We start from the raw sequence: 19,894 nt of genomic DNA, 5'->3' as shown, positions 1-19,894 counted from the left end.
GGCAGAATTTATATGCATGTCTATGCATTTATGTATTTCTGTTTGAGTTCATAAATGAACACATCTCTGTGATTATATAACAGCAACATAAGTGCTTGCCCTATAATCCTAAGATTAGAGTTTCTACAAGTCTCAAATCAGCCTCACTAGATGAGCTCTCATGCAGTTCTGGTGAGGCTCAACCAAGTTTCTTGCTTATTCAAAATCTCTAAAATTACATACTACCTCCTTATACTTCACTTAAATATCTTCTAAACCAAGGAGAGAATTGAATATACAGTGCTCTTCCTGTTGTGTACTGTACTGTGTATGTACTGCATAGCTTCCTGGCCATAACATTCGCTGTGTATGGGGGGACAAAAGATACCATAAGCTCTCTTGAAGTATTATTAGTATTGCATGCTTTACATTTTCATGCTGCTGAATAATATTTTGCTATAATTTGAAGCTTAAACTTGAAATATTATGGTCCCCTAAGTCTAAATAAGTTAAGAAAAACTGAAAAGTATGAATGGAAAGCATTTTCCTGAAAACAAGTGTGATGAATTGACTAACCAAAATGTTAGCTGCAGTACTTCATGTAGACACTGACACATACCTCCACACAGCTAGACTACTATGCTGCCAAGAGAAACGTTGTCGGAGCTGACATCAGCAGACACTGTGTAATTCTACATGTAAACCACAATTCATCACCCATCTATATGTAATCCAGAGTTGACCCTGAGCTACCACACCACTGGCCGACAGCCAACACCACAGGCTGGGCACTAATACAATGTTTCTTTGCAAAGATAAACTTTAGGTTGTCAGACATTTTCAGCATGGGCAACATGACGCAAAATATAATAAATTAAGTGTGAAGAAAACTAGATTGTTGGTGGTTAAGTCTGGTCATTATGCTGATCAGAGGCCCTTTCGTCTCAATCTGGAAAAAGTTGTTCCATGTTATGCTGGAAAACTACACAAAGGAGCATTTATGCAAAAAGATTAAGCAAATTAAAGAATATGGGCATTTTTTTTTAAAGTAGCCAATCCAAGTTTGACGGGAATTACATCACAAGGCCTAAGGCAGTAAAAAAGACGAAATACTATGTACCCTTTTTTTGTCATTGTATAGCAATGAATGCAGCAGTAGAATGTTAGGTCAAAGATTGTGCTATGGCCTTTACACTTAGGTTTTACAATATCTTTATTTGCCACTCAGTGCTCTAGAACTATTTGTCTGCTAACCTTTAAATGCAACATTGTATTTTCCCATGACATTCTTTCATTAGCCTTCACTATGATGCAGATGTTCATTAGCACACAACACAACTCTTCAGCAACCTTTTGCAACTCTATTCATTTAATTTTTAGTAGAAAACCCCTTATAAAAAGATCAGCAGCTGTGATGATTTTTTCCCATTTATTGAGGACAATTTGACAATGGTTTTAAAATCCTTATAGCTTCATGAGCAATGGCAACTCTGAGGCCCCTTCTGACTATATATTTTCTTTAAATAGGAAAGGATTCAATAAAGCCTTATCAGATCATCAGCTAGATCTGACTAACAAAATATGTTATTATTCTACTCCCATAGCTTTCTAACCAATACCATGAATACTTGATCAATGTGTTTAATCAGCTAGTGTTTTGTGTTTTTTTTCTTTATTCAAATTGTGATTATAAAGGCTTGAAGAAGACTACACAATTAACTCAAATCACTCCAGAAATATAGAAAAATGCAAAAGATCTGAAATATTTCTTTTCCAAATAATAATTTGTGTGCCTTTTTCTCTGCCTCAGGTGGGACAAAACTAAAATTCAAGGCAGGGTAAATTGTTATCCTTTTCTATGTGTGCCCTGGCATTCCTGTCTGATTTTGAACTGGACAGCTGACATGTATTACAGTATTAACTGCAGTGCACATTGTGCTTTGCCGATACCAATACATTTATGTATATACAGGTATGGGACCAGTTATCTAGAATGCTTGGGACCTGGGGGTTTCCAGATAAAGGGTCTTTCTGTAATTTGCATCTACATACCTTAAGTCTACTAAGAAATATATATAAACATTAATTAAACCCAATTTGTTTTGTATCCAATAAGGATTAATTATATCTTAGTTGGGATGAAGTACAAGGTGTTGTTTTATTACTAAAGTAAAAAAAGGAAATCATTTTTTAAAATGTGAATTATTTGATTAACATGGAGTCTATGGGGTCGGCCTCCCTGTAATTCAGAGCTTTCTGGATAACAGGTTTCCGGATAAGGGATCCTATACCGAACAAAAACAATAGAACATCAAAAAGGCATTAAAATATTCAAAATTTAGTGCTACTTACACTGAATATGTGATGAAAGATTATCCAGACCTGCTCTGAGTGGAAGTGACCCTTCTGTAGATTGTTCTCCCAACAATACTTTTTTGGAGCTGGAAAAATATTTAGGCTTAATCATGAACTGCTGAGTCTGACCATGCTGTAAATTCATAGTTAGAGGCTGAGACTGTGGGGACATCACCCTGTGTAAGACAAACAGAATAAGGGGTAATTAGGCATCTGTTGCAAACAGTCAAACCAAATGTAAAACCTTTCATATGTTTTATCACTAGTAAAACAATCTTCTATACATTATCATACCAGATAAATCCTTAAGATTTCCAATTTAAATAGCACTTTCCCTGAGAATATTGAATGTTCCACCCTGAAAGTCTTATGAAATTTAAATACAACCAGTGCTAAAATAAATCAAAATATGTTTAGTTGACCTTAATACCCAAACATTATTAACATGACAATATAACAACTACTAAACAACTGCTAAACACAACAACAACTGCTATGAATACTTTGCCTTTTTCTCTGCATCTGTGTATAATGTTCACTTTTGAGGTAACATTTTATGTGATGTAGGGAGTGATATTCTAAGAAAATTAGCAAATTGTCTTTATTTTTTATTATTTGTATTTTTTTTTAATTTTCACCTGTTGTGTTTGCTAGGGTGCAAATAATCTTATTAAGGCTGGTTTGAATACATGAATAGGTGAGGGGCTGAATAGAAACAAGAGTATAAAATGTAAGAATAACAATAAAATTGTAGCCTTACAGAGAAATAGTTTTTTGGCTGCTGGGGTCACTGACCCCTATTTGAAAGCAAAGGCAGAAGAAGAAGGCAAATAACTAAAAAACTATAACAAACAAATTATGAACACCAACTGAAAAGTTGCTTTGAATAAGCCATTCTATAACATACTGAAAGCAACTTAAAGGTTAACCACCCCTTTAAGTTTTATCCAGGGAAGTGTTAGGCTAATGTCCCACAGGGACAATAGCCTAATGATAAATCTCTGCTACCGCAGGCGACTAATCTCCTCAAAATGCCTTCCCACTAGCAATAATGTGAACTGCCAGTAGGAAGGCATGCACTTCGCTAAGTTTCCTTCAAGCGATGCATATTATTAGTGCTGGTGGGAAGGCAATTTGGGGAGATAAGTCACCCAATGTAGCAAAGATTTATTGCGAGAGACTAATCTCCCTATGGGACATTAGCCAAATTTTTTCTCTAGATTTGTCAAGCTTTCTGTTTCCACTGTGAGAAAAGGTGGCTTCAAGTATGTCTCTAGGATCAGTAAAAGTTTTCAAAAGCATAATAAAGGGGAAGTTAGCCTTTAAATCAGTGGTTCTCAACCTTCCTAATTCCGCAACCCTTTAATACAGTTCCTCATGTTGTGGTGACCCCCAAGCATAAAATTATTCCTAAAACCATTGGAAATATGTGGTTTGCCTTAGGTGACCCCTGTGAAAGGGTCATTCGACTCCCAAAGGGGTCTCGACCCACAGAACTGCTGCTTTAAATTAATGGTTAGTTTTTGTCTGCCCCAATCTTGGCAACCTCTTTTTTATGTTTGCTATAATTATATTCTCCCTTTCTTCCATAACACAATTTAAATACTACTCCATTTGTTAAATTAAAATATTGTAAAAAAATTAAAACACAAACAGAACAAATCAATACAAATTTTGTGCCTTGTGTTGGCACCCAGAGTGGATACATTTAGTAAATTATAAATTGTTATACCCAGTTCTATAAAGAATATGAAAAACCACAAATGAGGCCCCTAACGACACATGTCAATATATTAGCTTTGCTAATCCGGAGGCCAATAAAGAATGAGGATCTAGAGCACTACAATATAACTTTAATTAATATATGTCCTTAATACCATCCCCATATAAATCATACTATTCAATAATCCTCGTGCTAAAAGTCACAAGAACATAAAACGTATCTGGCAAGCCAACCAGTATCTTCAGCAAGTATTGCCAGTTGTTAAATTTTAGTTATTACCTCACTATGTTCTCTGGGGAAGTTAAAATTTAGCCATTTCTAACAATGGCTTCATGGATATTCCAATTCTGGCTACATCTATTGCTTGGCTTGTCTAGTTTAACACGCATAAAATCAGCCTAAACTCAATTTATGTAATTTCACATGGAAGGGTTAATCTTTTGGTATAATGTATTCCAGGATCTATGCAATAAAAAGAATTAACACATATGAAACAAAATCCCTAAGCTTCATGGGGATTACGTAGTAATACTAAGTGTGCTCCAGTCAGCAATAATAACCCTATTGTAACATATTTTCTATGTGCTGACAATAGGAAATTTACAGGGTATTTTTTTAAATGTTAAATAAGCGAACAAAATACAGTAAAACCTCACTTTTACATACCCTCATTTTACATTGTTTATTGTGGTCCTATTAATTTATAATACATTTCAAGGGTGCTTTTTCTTAATTTTAGATTTTCCCAGATGTTACGTAAAAATGTTATCCTAAAAATTATAAAACAAAAAAAAAAGAAAAAAAATATCTTCAAAGAAAAAAAAATATCCTAATGTTCCCAAAGATGGCTGTTTATCCTCTATGAATGTTATGATAAGTGAAATTAAGAGCTTTAAAATACTAACCAGATGCGTACTTTGCCATGGTTCTGTCTGTAAATAGTGAACTATAATTAATCTGCACCTCATACAGTCATGAACAAATCTCTTATTGCTTTAGGTTGGGCATCTGACTGGCTTGAAAAATCTGCCTCATAGTATAACATGCTGCACTACTTACCCATTGTTATTAACACAGTAAAGATTGTTAATAACAGTAAATATTGGATTTCAAAGTAAAACTGACTCCTGTGCTAATATCCTTTTGAGAATTTGAAGAATAATTAGCTTTGACACATTTCCCTAATTTTATATTTTCCTGGATTTTACACCATTTTTTCCTGAGCCCCTGAAAAAAATAAAATGGGGGTTCTACTGTAATGGATTCCTACTTTGTTTTATTCCTACTGTTATTAATGAAGAATTTATGGCATTATCCCCAAACTGCCTCATTCAGCTACCCAATTAAGAAAGAATGTAATGTCATATACACTGATCTAAACATATACAATTATTTCTTTATAATATATAAAATATATGTGTCCTGAAGAGGTCTTGAGTCTAAGCCAAAACGTTTAATTAAACACCATTTTTTTTTTTTGCTTCATACAAGTCCTGTGAGCGCGGATTGTTTCTGCTTACTAAGTATTTTATGTTAACCATGCATCCAGGCAGTACCTGGAATTCTCTGTGTGCACCATTCCTGGGCTTATAATATACAGTATATATATATATATATATATATATATATATATATATATATATATATATACACAATAGTACAGTAGGGCTGCCACCTCAGGCTGTCGATTAGGTATTTCACCAGCCTAAAAAGTAAAACACCAACCAAGGCCAAGGTTGGTATTCCCTATTGTTCCACCCCTAGACCAGCTCACTTAAGCTCTGATACGCACCAATCCTGCTGTAATTTTAGGCATCTTAGCCCTTTTGCACTAGACCCTTCCTGATCCAGCCAATATTATCCCAACAACCACCCAAGTCATTAACCAATCCCTTATAAAGAAGATCAGGAGCAAGTTAACTCCTGTGTTTTAGTTTGTTGCAATGCACAAAAAAAAACACCAGACAAAAAACTGTACTAAATGCCCATGTGTTGGAGACTTTAATGTTCTTAATATTTTGTTTCTGCTGTAAACAAATCAACCATGCTGTGCCCATACATTTCAGTTTTTTTACAACTTAAATAAAGATGGTCCCCATTAATGCTTTATTCAAATCTTTTTCATTATCATTTGTCTACTGGAAATATTTAAAAAACAAACTGTATTAATCATTTTGCCTTGCTCTGTCCAAATGCACATTCAACTTTACAAAAAACACATTGTTCTTACTGGCTATAGCTGTCATAAAAAGCCTGTACATCTATCTGTTGCTGCCTTGTAGGTGATATTTGAAGCTCCTTAAATATAATACATATCATTATGTGTTAGATCAAAACTAGTACATAGCCTAAATTAACATAGGAAAGGATGCTTATCTCTATCCATCGTACAAAACAAATCTAAAGGTTTATGGCCAAAGTGAGTACAGAGTTAAAATTAGTTTTTAGGCCCTTATCCTGAATAGCTTCAGACAGTGATTTTCAATATTTTGATTTTATTGGTCTACAGAGTAAAAATCTATACTTTTCGACCTGGAAACTCCAATAAAATTCCCTAATAAAAAGAGATTTTACAAGAACACAAAAAATAATACACATGCCTATAAAAAGTGGATTTTTTTTTTTATAACTCAGAATTTTCCAATCTCTAATTTCCATTTTTTGTTCTACCTCTTCAAGTATAAAGCAGGTCATCTTTGTAATAAAACATCAGAATATGTTTGCAGCCTGCACATCTGTTTTATTATAGCAAAAAAAAACCTTTTCTTTCAGGATGTGCTGTTTAAATAAAAAATCTTTTTATATAGTTTATAAGAGTGAAAGAGCATGTCCTCAAAAGGCAGTACTTACAGATCTTTATATAACAAAATCCCAACTGCTTTACTGTGCAAAATTCAAAGTAATACATTTCAACCAAGCCTGGACAGTCATAAAGACTACAGAAAAGAAACTGGAAATAAATCGACAGGCATTTCCAACCCACAAGACTCACACATGATTGGTGTACCAACCCATATTTACCCTATGGGTATAGAAAAATGAGAAGAGAATACCATGCACCCCAACAAGTACAAGGAAAACGGCATTTGGGAAAAAAGTTCAAGATCTTGAACAAGTGGAAGTATGATACTGAGTCCAAAGGAAATGTCTTACAGTTAGGAGATGCCACTTTAGTCTAGTGTGTATACATGCTCATTTTAAGGGGATATGGATTCTTAGTCCACAAAAACTTACCTTGCCTAGTATACATTTATGCTTTATAATGAAGTGTGATGTAAAATATTATAGAGGTTATTTATCTTAATATTAACTTTTGGAACCTTAATGTGGCTCTGTTTATTTATTTATTTTGTGGTTTCAATACATAAAATAATAGAATAACAACAAAACCGAGTAACAGACACACAGCATTTTAAGCTGCTGGCTAGAAAAAGCCAGAAAAGAAGGTTAATTGTTCAAAAAAACAGAAGCCCAATTAAAACACTGCTTAGAATAGGCCCTGAAAATGAGTGTCAAAGTGATCTTCCTCTTAACATGTAGGTAATAATAATCTGCCCTGAGTCCGTGACCCATAAATTCCAACATTCTATTATGCACACACATCCATTTATGAGTAAATGAATCTGACCACTTTGGTTTATTAGACTAATAGAAAGCTTTATGCAGTGCAAAACTACAGTGAACATGGGATTAAGGGTTTTTAAAATTAATTTTCTGATTTATAAGACCTATGTGATAAATAATTAATTCGTTTTGGGTGACCTGCTTGATCTATGTAATTAATAATGTAATTGTTGGTGAAGTATGGTATGCTGTGTTGTGTAAGTTAACTGTTAGTTGACGTTTGGGTATACGGTAAACGGTGGTAACTTATTGGCCCCCCTTTTTAGTAAATGCCTAGACAAAGCAATTTAAACAACAGCCATATCTGTACCCACAATTTAACATTTATACACAGAATCCCAGTGCAATTCCTGTAAGGGAACAAGAAGTATGCAGGCAGAACCTGGGCACTGATTTGCCCTTTAAGTAGCACAACATCACCTATAGAGATCCATGCGCCTACTGCTAGGTGTTAGGTTCATGCTGGAGAATGCTGCATGACGCCTTTCCAAGAAAAAAAAAAGCCTTCCTATATTTTTGTTTTTGCCATATTAATAACATTGGCATTAAGCATTATCAGCCAGATGGCAACCCTACTTGTGCAAAAAAGACCGGTGCACACCATTAGTATAGTTTAGGGCAAGTAGGCAAAAGTGAATTACATGACCTTTTAATGTGGGAAACTCTGTGTTTGTGTTTGTATGTGATCCCTGGCCTGTTGTATTGAATCCAAAATGAAATCACACAAAGTAGGAACCAATAGACTCAGCCTGCAGCTGAGCAGACACACCCCTTAGACCACTAAACATTCAGCGTGTCTATTGTGGTAATGATCCAAGCGTTCAAAGCTATCAGAGGAGATCCATATCTTGTATTTTTGTTAGGAATGTCAGTGACACTGCATATGTTCAGTTTGGTTTCAGCAACTGTTGAGAAGCTATGTTTAGGGTTTGTCGCAAATTATCAAGTAGTACATGAGATTACCTGTCATATAAACTGATGCTGCAGGGCTGATTATATAATGTGGATGCTAATTCTACTGGTTTCTGAGCACCCATGTACTAATAATCTGAATTATTTACTTCAGTGAGCATCCAATGATGTCCCAGAGCACTGAGAATAGTAATGCCACAGGAGACCCCCTTAAGTCACCCCCACAAATTTCCAGTAGACATTCTGAATTGACGTCCCTGCTTAAATTTATAGTAATAATGTTATATAAGAATTACAATAATCTTATAAAACCAACTGTATACACAGAATTCATACAAATCAATTCACTTATCTCTGGAAATAAAACCACCTCTGACAGAGCTTTTGTCTGCTCCCAGTAGAGCTCATTTACTTTCACATGACGGTTCATCTGCCATCACTATGAATAGAGGCACACTGAGTAACACAGGTAATTACAGCAAAACTCTAATGGCAGGTGCAATTTTCTCATATTTTTTTCTTCTAAGTAAGCTATAAAAAGTCAAAGGGGCAAGTAAATGTGACAGTGAAGAATGGCTGTATTTAAAGGACAATTTATCACAACACAAACTGCAAAGCAGCACAGCAGATAGCCTTACGACAAAAGAGCTGGATCTCACTTTCTGCATGTCTGGTCAACAAAGTATTCAGACCCTTAGGCTCTCTCAAGTTACAAAACAAGAAATCCTAGACTACCACAAGAGGTCATTTACTTACCACACTGCAGTTGTGTGGCCACTAATTTCTCCGCAGTCAGTTGTGCAAAAAATCTCATTCATTAAAAGTACGTGTCAAAATGTTCTGCACTTTTACATAGGTGAGCTCAGCGCCTCTTGTTCTGAATTTATCGAAAACAGAAAGCTTCCCACAGCAACCAACAACAATCTCTGTAGCAGATTTGTGCCCAAAGATTTGGCTGGGCCAGTCAAATACTGGCCAGGTGGCAACCCAAACTACATCTGAAATTGCACATTGCACACTGTGGTACAGTAGGTACATTACACCTATTGAGTTCTCTGTGATATTTTTATTTCAAAGCCTGAAAAACTAAATGTGACAGTGTTTAATGTTAAGAAAATAGCACAAACATACATCTGCATTCAAGCCCCATTATTTTATTATTTTTTAGAGCTACCTCTTGCAGAAATAACAGCTTTAAATATATTGGCCAAGTTGTTTGAAAGTGATTCTGGGTCATTTTCCCATTTCTTTCAGGTTGTCCAGGTTAGTTGAATTACATCTCAATATTCAAATATTACCACACATTCTCTGCTGGATTGAGATCAGGGCTTGAACAGAAAGACATTCTTATCTGGGAAACCCCAGACCCCAAACATTTCAGATAACTGATTTTATACCTGTAAAGCCAAACAATGTAACACAGAAAAGACATAAAGTGCTGGGTATTTCAAATGACATCTGAACATACCAAATTCTCCAAGAATGTACTATAGACTGAAAATAAAGGATTGCTCAAGTCTAGAAAACCAATTTTTGCTGCTTGCTTGTTAAACAGATGATGTCATGGCTTAAAATTTTAAACTTAAAACAGAATGTTCTAAATTTATTGTAGGGAGTGTCTATATTCCATTTGATCATTTAAACATATGAAATCATTCAGTATTTTAGCATCAGTAATCCAATAACGGTGATATACTGATAAGTAGACTGTTGGGGTTGCTGGGAATATTATCAAACAACAAATGAAGCATTGCAAGTCAAAAATATATTTATATTAAGGTGAATGTGTTGTTGGACCTACTAGAGTAAGACAGAGACAGTATTTTAGCTGCCACTGTGGGAATCCAGTTGGACCCAGTGGCACTGAAAAGATATATTTAGAAAGCAATTAAAACAGGTCAGGAATACATTTTTTGGTATTTTATTTGGCAATCTGTCCAATATCATACATTTTTTTTTATCCCTAAGACAACATAAAGAGGCCCACATTTGGCAAAGACACAGGTGGGATAGACCATTTCTTAGTCATACTATTACTCCAGGTTATACATGTGCACTTAGGCTGATCAACTAACTTACTTTTGTAATATGAGGCATAGTTATTCAACCAAATTATAAAGTCACAAATTACATAATGAACCCATAACACCATCTACCATGGTCCTTGCTTTTTCTAAAACAATACAACCATTGTAAACCCCTATACTGTAATAGCCAAAATAAACCTGTTTTGCAGACAGTATAGTTTTTAAACACAGATTAGAAGATACTGTTCATCTCCCATTCAGGGAACTCATACAAGAAAGAGATAGTCCAAGGCTTCCTCTTCTGTTTTATATGACATTTTAATGGGAATTCCAGGCCTTTACAATAAATGGACAATGACATTCTCACCAATGCCAGGAGGAGAATGTTAGGTCTAAAACTACATATCTAAGCTTTCAGTGGCTCCCAGTACCTGCATGTATCTAAAGGGATGATCCCTAATCTTCCTTTTGTTCTTGGGAGATGGGGGGACATCAAGGCGTGTAGGGGTTCTTCCACCTACAAGACCAGGTTCCTCTCGAGCCTTCATGCCTGCATGACTAAGTTAAAATTCTTCAGCAATCATGGACCATTTGAAAATACCTGCAAAGACTGAATTGCTGCATCCTACAGGACACTTCTACTTCCCAGTGTCTCTTTCTTACTTTATGAAAGTTAGACAAAGAGTCACTGTAGTTATCTTTTCAGCTATTTAGGGTCATAATATAATGGCAGTGGTCAGAGAAACACAAAGCCATGATTAGAATTAATAATAGTGTTGTATGGCAAGATGTGGGTGACTGCTTTTGCTTTCTTGGAAATAAACTGTATTTATTTAAACCCTTAGGTTCTGTTGCCATAATTACAGTCATAACAGTCATAATAATCATGCTTGTGTTTTTGTGGGCCAATTACAAATGCCATGACTGTATATACTTCAGCACACCATATAAATCCTAATCTAGTGAAGGAAGGTTAATGTGCTATGGGACACTTTATTTTATGTTTAGATAAGATGAATTCTGCCTTCATTTAGCACGTTTTACTGCAGACAGGACATCAACTAATCATTAAACCACCATAAGCACCCTAATGGACATTGCAGTACAGATACTCAGGTACCCATATACAATAAAACGTTACTCTGACAATATAGCCACATCACTGGGACTTCAAAGTTATTGCTGAGTGCCAACTCTAAGAAAGACATATCAAAAAATCCCTAGCAAGCCATGTCTCTTATCTATTCTACTAAATGGTTTTGTTCCCTGAAAAAACAAGACTGCTTAAAGGAATGGAACTGAGATTGCATCAGCCTGGCAAAATGCACTTTTCGAAAGTATGTTTAAGGAACGCTTTTGTCACATGTCCAGGGAGGAAAACCAACATACTGAAAACTAAAATGTCGCAAACTAGTTTCCCTGTTTAACCCAACTTTCTACTTTTAGTAATAGAAAGTAGCCTAATAAAGATATTTTCTACACAGACTGCTTCACAGTATCCCAGGGCCAATTTCATTCATAATATTCCAGAATATACAACAAGATAAAATACACTTTAGATTTTATTTGTAACACATCATAGGTGTCTATTTCATGTATAATGCCCCCCAAGACAAATGCAGTGCCTACTCAATATATTATGTTTCCCGGAAGACACTGTAGAATAAATATTGTGTCCATTCAAGGTATAATACCACAGAGAACATAGACAAGTTAGACAGGTCCTCTAAAGAAATTTCCCATAAAGCGTTCATTTATGTGTCCAGGCGCAGTGACCAACTTGTGTTTTTCCTGCAATGAGTTGCATGGTAAACCACTTTCATTAAATATATGTGTATCAAAATCCGCTCTATTTGCTCTTCCCTATACTTGCACTCGGTACTGCCCAGTCCTTTCTGCCTTCTGTTCTAAATTAGGTGCTGTTGCGCATAGTGATGCAGGGGAATCCTGAAGCTACTGCCACCTCGTGATCAGGCAGCAGCTCCTGGGTTCCTTTTGTGCCCCATGTCAAAAGGAGCACTTGCATTTGAAGAATCTGCCACAGACATCTCTTGCACCCCAATCGCCAAAAATTATGCCGGGCAAACTTCCGCGCAATTGCACCTGATTTGCGACAAAATGGTACACAGTTGCATTTATTTCACTTGTGGCTGCAATGATGCTGTACATTCTGGCTACAACATGCTGCACTGTGGAAAAAGAAATGCTAATTGCGCTCAAAATTGCACTTTGCTCACTGCGTCGGCAGATGTAAATAATCCCTATAATGTATGTGGGATATTAGCTTGAAGTAGAAATGTAAAGAATTAGACGTAAAAGTGGCTGCTTTACCTTAATAATTGCAGTTTGCCAGTCAGAACCTGGAGAAATTTCTCTTGGTGAAAATTCATTCTTGAGTGCTTAGTAAATTGGCGAATATGTTTACAGTGGTCGCAGCAGCAAACTGAATTCCTCCCATTTAAATAATATTTCTAGCAAGTGAATTTCATCTTTAAACTCCATAATATAAAAACCAGAACATCTTTTTTTAAAGCAGTGCTTTGCGGTTCCATTTAACTGATTGAACTGATACTATAAAGTGAGTTAATTGGCTCTAGATGCTTCGTATTTGCTGTTGTTACGCCTGGCTCATGTCTCATTAATTTAATAATAACCCACGGTGATTCTGAGAGCCTGAAGTGTTTCTTGAGCAGATAGCTGCGACTCTCATGCACAAGTGCCAGGTTTCCTGAAACATTGCTAACGCTGAGGTAAAACATTCCTTCGCTGTCTTTATCAAACAACTGACAGTCTGCCCGAGCCTTGCAATACTTGGCATGGAATTGGTCTGTCTAGACTAAATAAGCTCAGCCTGACTTAAACAGACAGCTTTTAAATTCCAACTGTTTACAGTAAGCCTGTAGTTCCTTCCATCCACTCTAGCTAACAGGTTTCTGAAGAACACAGAACTAACGAGGGAAAGCAATAAAAGTTGTTAACGGGTAAAATATGCGCAAGGCGGACACATTTTCCTTCCTTTCCATATTTAATATGTTTTGCAAACCTTTAGCACCTCATCCACCAGTGAGAAGAAGAGATTGTACCTTTTATTGTTTGTGTTACTAATAAACCTGTAGCTGAAAGTCGCCATGGGGAAGTTGCGTCCATGCATGAAAACAATAGCCATTGTGTGTGTTAGCAAATTGGATGAAAGTTTCTGCTAACATTCAGACTGTGTCTGTTGCCCCTTGTGTAATTCCTACAAGGAAGTGCAAGGAATGTATTTGGACGCAAGTACTTTTAATGAATACTATTTATATGCACAACAATTTTGCCTGGTTTAGCACAGTAGAGCTTGCAGTATAAGAGCAACATGCCAATTTTTTTTGTTCTTTTAAGGCATTTTTCTCTGTTTTGTAAAAGAGCACCAAAGAAAATCTGACTTTATAAACTTAAAGGAGAAAAAAAGACAAAATAACTGGGGGTGCCAAAAGTTTGCCGCCCCCCCCCCCCCCCCATTGATTGTACTTACTTAGCTTTTTCTTTCTTTGAGCAGGTGTACATGCGCAGTACATTGGAAAGTTGAACTTTAACAAAAAAAGCTGGCTTTTTCACTCTACTCTACTCTACTACCCTTGGCCTGGTATAGCTGGGAAAGTGGAAGAAGAAGATCACTCCATCGTGCTCACTGAGAAGAACCCAAGCCAGAACAAGGAGCACCAGCCCAGAGTATAGGGTAAGTGAATACAATCACTGTGGGTGCCCAACCTTCAACCTGTGTTGTCAGTCTAGGCTATGAAGCAAACATCGACAGACAAATTGGAAATGTAAATGCGCAGGCCCCAAGGGTTTTAGGATGGCCTAAGCAACACTAACAGCAGCTTATTCTCTTTACATCACATCCCATACCAATAATAGCTCATCACTAAGAAACTTTATATAGGGAATACAGTAATGTATTACCTGTTTTTCTTTATAATACATTTCAGTGTTACATGACACAAACTACATCACTGAGTACCATTTTTAAGGAAACATTTACAGGATACCCATAAGCTCTTGAGTAGAAACATTTATTATATCTATTTTTTATAAAAGATTCATTAGACACTGCTTCATAATTTAATATCAGGAAAGTTACAATTTAGTAGTCATGCTCAGAAGCCTGGGGTTAGTGTCATCCATCTTTTAGCACTCTATTAAAGTTACAATGTTGCCCTGCAGCATTACAGGTCATTTCCTGAACACTGTGCGTTTATTTGATTGTGGATTTCAAGGTTACAAGGACACTTTATAACAATTGAAAGAATGCATATGTTTCAGAGGTTCCCAAGGAATGCCTGTTATTTGTTTTGAAATTTAACTCCTTCTTTATAGATAATCCTAAGATTTCTGTTTGAAAAATACAATAAAGTCATTGTTTTGGCACTAAAACATGTACTTCTGTTAATAAAAACATGTTCTCTGCTGTGAGCACATTTTGTAGCTAGATGCAATGTCTATAGCCTTATCCATATCTAATCAACATAGGGGTTATATATGTCCCTAAGTGCAGTGAGCGAATTGCAATTTTGAGCTCAATTGCCATGTTTTTTTCCCCACAATGCAAATTTTTCTCACAGAATTCCAGCAGTGAAAACAGGTATTTTTTCTTTTCTATTCTTTTGTGTCAGATTTGAGAAAATGGATGCAACAGCTAGTGCACTTAATCACAATTCGGATATAGTTTCACTGAATATTTTCTAAATCTGTCTGGCATAATTTTCAGTGTTCACTGGCATAATTTCTGATGTCATTTGTGCGAGTGACGTCTGAGCCCTAATCTTTCAGTGCAACTCAACTGCAGCAATTAACACAGGGCAGGGCTGCTGAACCTATTGATGTAGGGGAACCCTGGAGCTACTGGCACCTTCAGACCAAGCAGTAGTTTCAGGGTTCCCCTGCATCAATAGGTGCAGCAGAGTCCAAAGCTAGTGAGAGTAGCTTTGATGACCAAAGAGGACAATGAGTGAAATCCCTTTCAGGCACAGTGTGAGATCCACACTATGTGATGTTCTGCCACATTCTAAGTACAAAGGAAATAGCATTTCTCAGCTGTGTTGGTCTTCAGTAAATCTACTCTGGCCACTGGCACACAAGATTTATTGTGAAATTGTGTTATGGGTATATTTCAGCTTGGGAGCTTCATTTATGTATGAGGCCCCAGTCAGAAGCTGCCCTAGGCAGATGTGCAACCACTGCCAGTTTAATTACTGGCCCCTCAAAATCAAGGAGGATATATGTGCAGCAGTTAGGCACATTGCTCTCTCTGAAAACGAGCCTTGGAATGTCTCTTAGCAGATACAAACTACAAAAAAGTTGTAGTAAGCAAACTTGCAAATGCAAAGAAGAACAGATCCACAGAGAACCCTAGATAAAAGAGCCCCTCCAGTTTCCAAGCTATGCCATTCGACATGGAAGGGTTTTACAGATGCTAAAGAGCAGTCAGAAATGCATTCTAAATACCACTCCCAGGAAAGCAAAATAAATTCTTAATGGCACATTTACTCTCCCAAACATATGTTAAAAACCCTTTCATCTGGTAATTCCCCTGGATAATCTCTCTCAACACTATTTCTAAAGAGAATTCATCAGTGCGATAAAGTGTGCAATGTATGATAACATGTTTGGTTACCATTTGGTACACACATGTCTGCCATTTTCATTCATGCAAAGGTCATTCTAGTGTAATACAGAAAAGGTGCAGTGGGCGGACAAATAATAAAAGGGACAGTAGCGCTTAAATACAATACCATTCTAAAAGCCTCATTTACATTATCAACTTTGGCACATGCTAAATTAGTTGCAAAATTGAGAGGCCACTGATGCCACTGACAAAGGACTGTACATTCTCATACAACTTGTGTGACTTGCACCAATCCACCCCTCCAATCTCTAACAAAATTACAGCAATTCCAGTGTTTAGCAGATTGCAGCAATAGTCACAATTGACTTGCAACAAGGAAATCAAGTGTTAAAAGAGAAGGAATAGTAAAATCATTGAGGGTGCCAAAATGTTGGGCCCCCTCCAGTAATTCTAATCGCTTACCTTATACCCTGGGTATACCCTGTTAGGAAAAAACCGCACCAGCCCAGGGCAAGTGCGAAGGGTGATCCTCTTCCTCCTGTCTTCTTGACATTTCCAGGGCTGACGCATGCACAGTAGAGTGAAAAAGCCATCTTTTTTGTTAATGTTGGGCTTTTCACTCTACTGCACATATATAAAAACACAAGGCTTGCGGGCCGAATCCAGCCCACATGGCTGTTTTATGTGGCCCTTGGTGAGTGTGTCTGACTGTCCAGCAAGATCAATTTCCATTTTTCTCATATAGTAACTAAGACTTAGGGGCCAGTTCACTAAAGGTCAATAACGCTTATCGCATGCTTTTTTTGGTTAAAAAGCATGTGATAATTAAGTCCCGATTCATCAAAGTCATTTCACATGTGTTAAGACGCATATTGCATGCATTATTTACCTCACATTGCGGTAATTCTCGCATAGAAATAATACTAACGCATGAATAGTCGCAAAAATAATGAGCGATAACCTTTTTTAACGCATGCTATAAATAGCACTCTTTTTATCGCCCTTTAGTGAATCAGTCCCTTAGTATCTTACTATCTTAATAAGAAATTTGCCCCACACAGCCCGTGTTTTAGATTTCGGCCCCCTCATGTGATTGAGTTTGACACCCCTGCTCTACTGCAGATGCGCAGTGCAAAGACAGAAGAAGGAAGAGGATGGCTCTCTCACAGATACCTCGGGCTGGTGCTGTTTTCTCCTAACAGGAGCAAGAGCCCGGGGTATAAGGTAAGCAATTACGATCACTGGTGGTGGTGGCTAAAGTTTTTGGCACCCCCCCAGTGATTTACCTTTACATTTACCAATCCATTATTAATTCCACTTGCCAGAAGTGGCACCATTCTAAGACAAAGTCTGTAGTTCCATCCATCGCAACTGGGGATCTGGGGGTTTGTAGATAACAAGTTGTCTAATTCCAGGCAGTGTCATTCTGTGGCTACTAAAGCAAATAAAGTGTGTCTTGCATAAAAAAGGTCATTGACTCAAGGGATGAGAACATAATTTTGCCCCTTTATAGGTCTCTGGTAAGGCCTCACCTTGAGTATGCAGTGCAGTTTTGGGCTCCAGTCCTTAAGCCTTATTAATATTAAAGGAACAGTAACACCAAAAAATAAAAATGTTTTTAAGTAATCATAATACAATGCACTGTTGCCCTGCACTGGTAAAATTTGCACATTTGCTTCAGAAACACTTCTATAGTTTATATAAAAAGCTGCTGTGTAGCCATGGGGGCAGCCATTCAAGCTGGAAAAAGGAGAAAAGGCACAGGTTACATAGCAGATAACATATAAAACACCATTGTATTGTACAGAACTTATCTGTTATCTGCTATGTAACCTGTGCCTTTTCTCTTTTAAATGGCTGCCCCCATGGCTACACAGCAGCTTCATTTACTAAACTATAGTAATGTTTCTAAAGCAAATATACCAGTTGCACCAGTGCAGGGCAACAGTACATTATACTGTAGTTCCTTTTATACACTTTAATTTTTTGGTGTTACTGTTCCTTTAATGAGCTGGAGAGAGTACAGAGACGTTGCAGTGATGTTGTGATGGAAGATTCTGTTAATTCCTTTAAGAGGGCCTTGGATGAGTTCTTGAACAAGCATAGTATCCAAGGCTATTGTGATACTAAAATTAACAGTTAGTATTGATGTTGGTATATGAATGTGAGTGTATAGATTGGTCATTATAGGTTTGTAGGTGCTGGGTTCACTTGGAAGGGTTGAACTTGATGGACTCTGGTCTTTTTTCAACCCAGTGTATTTTTGCATATTGGTCCATCGCATGCCAGTTGCAATGGACACAACTCAGTTTGTCTGGAAATGCTGCACTGTAGGTACAAAAACTGAAAATTTATGTTTGAAAACTGCACTTTGCAGAATTCCCCACTTTAATAAAAGATGTAGAAAGTGAACCTGATCAGTTGTGTGGAAAAAAAAGGCAATGAACAAACACAAATGGAATGTAACCTAAAATTACAATAAACATTATTTTTATTGTAGTAAATAGTTCTTCTATTCTGGAATATCATCCCTTGTACTGAAAATGTGTTGCGTGTTAAGAGGGCAGCGAAGTGTAACACAATTTCAAGCTGGGGTCTATTATCTTGAATGCTTGGACCCTGCAGTTTTCCAGTTAAGGGGTCTTTCCATAACTTGCATCACTATTCATTAAGGCTACTGAAAAACCATTCAAGCATTAAAAAACCAGTATCATTGTTTTGCCTCCAATATGGATTTATGCAACTTGTACCAATGAACCATGTACAGGTATAGGACCCGTTATCCAGAATGCTCGGGACCAAGGGTATTCCGGATAAGGGGTCTTTCCGTAATTTGGATCTTCATACCTTAAGTCTACTAAAAAATCAATAAAACATTAATTAAATCCAATAGGATTGTTTTGCATCCAATAAGGATTAATTATATCTTAGTTGGGATCAAATACAAGGTACAGTTTTATTATTATAGAGAAAAAGGAAATCAATTTTAAAAATCCAAATTATTTGATTATAATGGAGTCTATGGGAGACAGGCTTTCCGTAATTCGGAGCTTTCTGGATAATGGGTTTCCGGATAAGGGGTCCGATACCTGTACTAATAAACGGTTTTATTACTACGGAGAAAAGGAAATCAGCATCAGAATTATTTGCTTAAACAGGGCTCTATGGTAAATGGAATTCTTCATATTTGTATTTAACAGCATTCAGGGTGATGACTTTTCAGGTAATAAATCCCCCATACCTGTACTTAAATTTCACAATATTTGCCTGTTCATAAAAAATAAAGAATCTACCATTTCTAGTACATAAAGTAGAAAGTAAATGTGCCTCAAAGATCTCTATATTACTTGCAGTATCCTTTTTTACCTGTTGCCGGCAGCAAATCCCTTCAACAGACAGCAACAGAGCCCCTTACCTGTGAATAAGCAACAGGCATATTACACTGATTTTTGGAATTCAACACTTTTTGAATAAAGAATCTTCCAAAATAAATCACCGATTTAAAGAGCAAACTGTTTTTTACCACTGACCAATTAGGGACACTGTCTCATTTCTGACCACAGTGCATGTTGGAAAGTGCAATTCTTGGGTGCAATATGCCATTAGTTAGTATCCCATAGTGCAGCATTGGGTCTGATACAATTGCATAGCTCCCAACTGTATGATTTT

At 36.7% G+C, this 19,894-nt stretch overlaps 1 protein-coding gene across 3 annotated transcripts in view; it reads right to left on the bottom strand.

Moving 5' to 3' along the window:
- ltbp1 (latent transforming growth factor beta binding protein 1) overlaps positions 1-19,894 on the bottom strand; it is a 205,647-nt gene that overhangs the window by 123,790 nt on the left and 61,963 nt on the right. For all 3 annotated transcript variants that reach the window (XM_012963793.3, XM_012963794.3, XM_031901994.1), the window contains exon 4: positions 2,332-2,510. In XM_012963793.3, coding sequence (XP_012819247.1) covers positions 2,332-2,510 — 179 coding nt within the window. The remainder of the gene's footprint in view (positions 1-2,331; positions 2,511-19,894) is intronic.

Source organism: Xenopus tropicalis, chromosome 5, assembly GCF_000004195.4.
Source record: "Xenopus tropicalis strain Nigerian chromosome 5, UCB_Xtro_10.0, whole genome shotgun sequence".
Taxonomy (NCBI): domain Eukaryota; kingdom Metazoa; phylum Chordata; class Amphibia; order Anura; family Pipidae; genus Xenopus; species Xenopus tropicalis.
The sequence above is the reverse complement of the archived record's forward strand: the minus strand, read 5'-3'. Positions and strand labels throughout refer to the sequence as shown.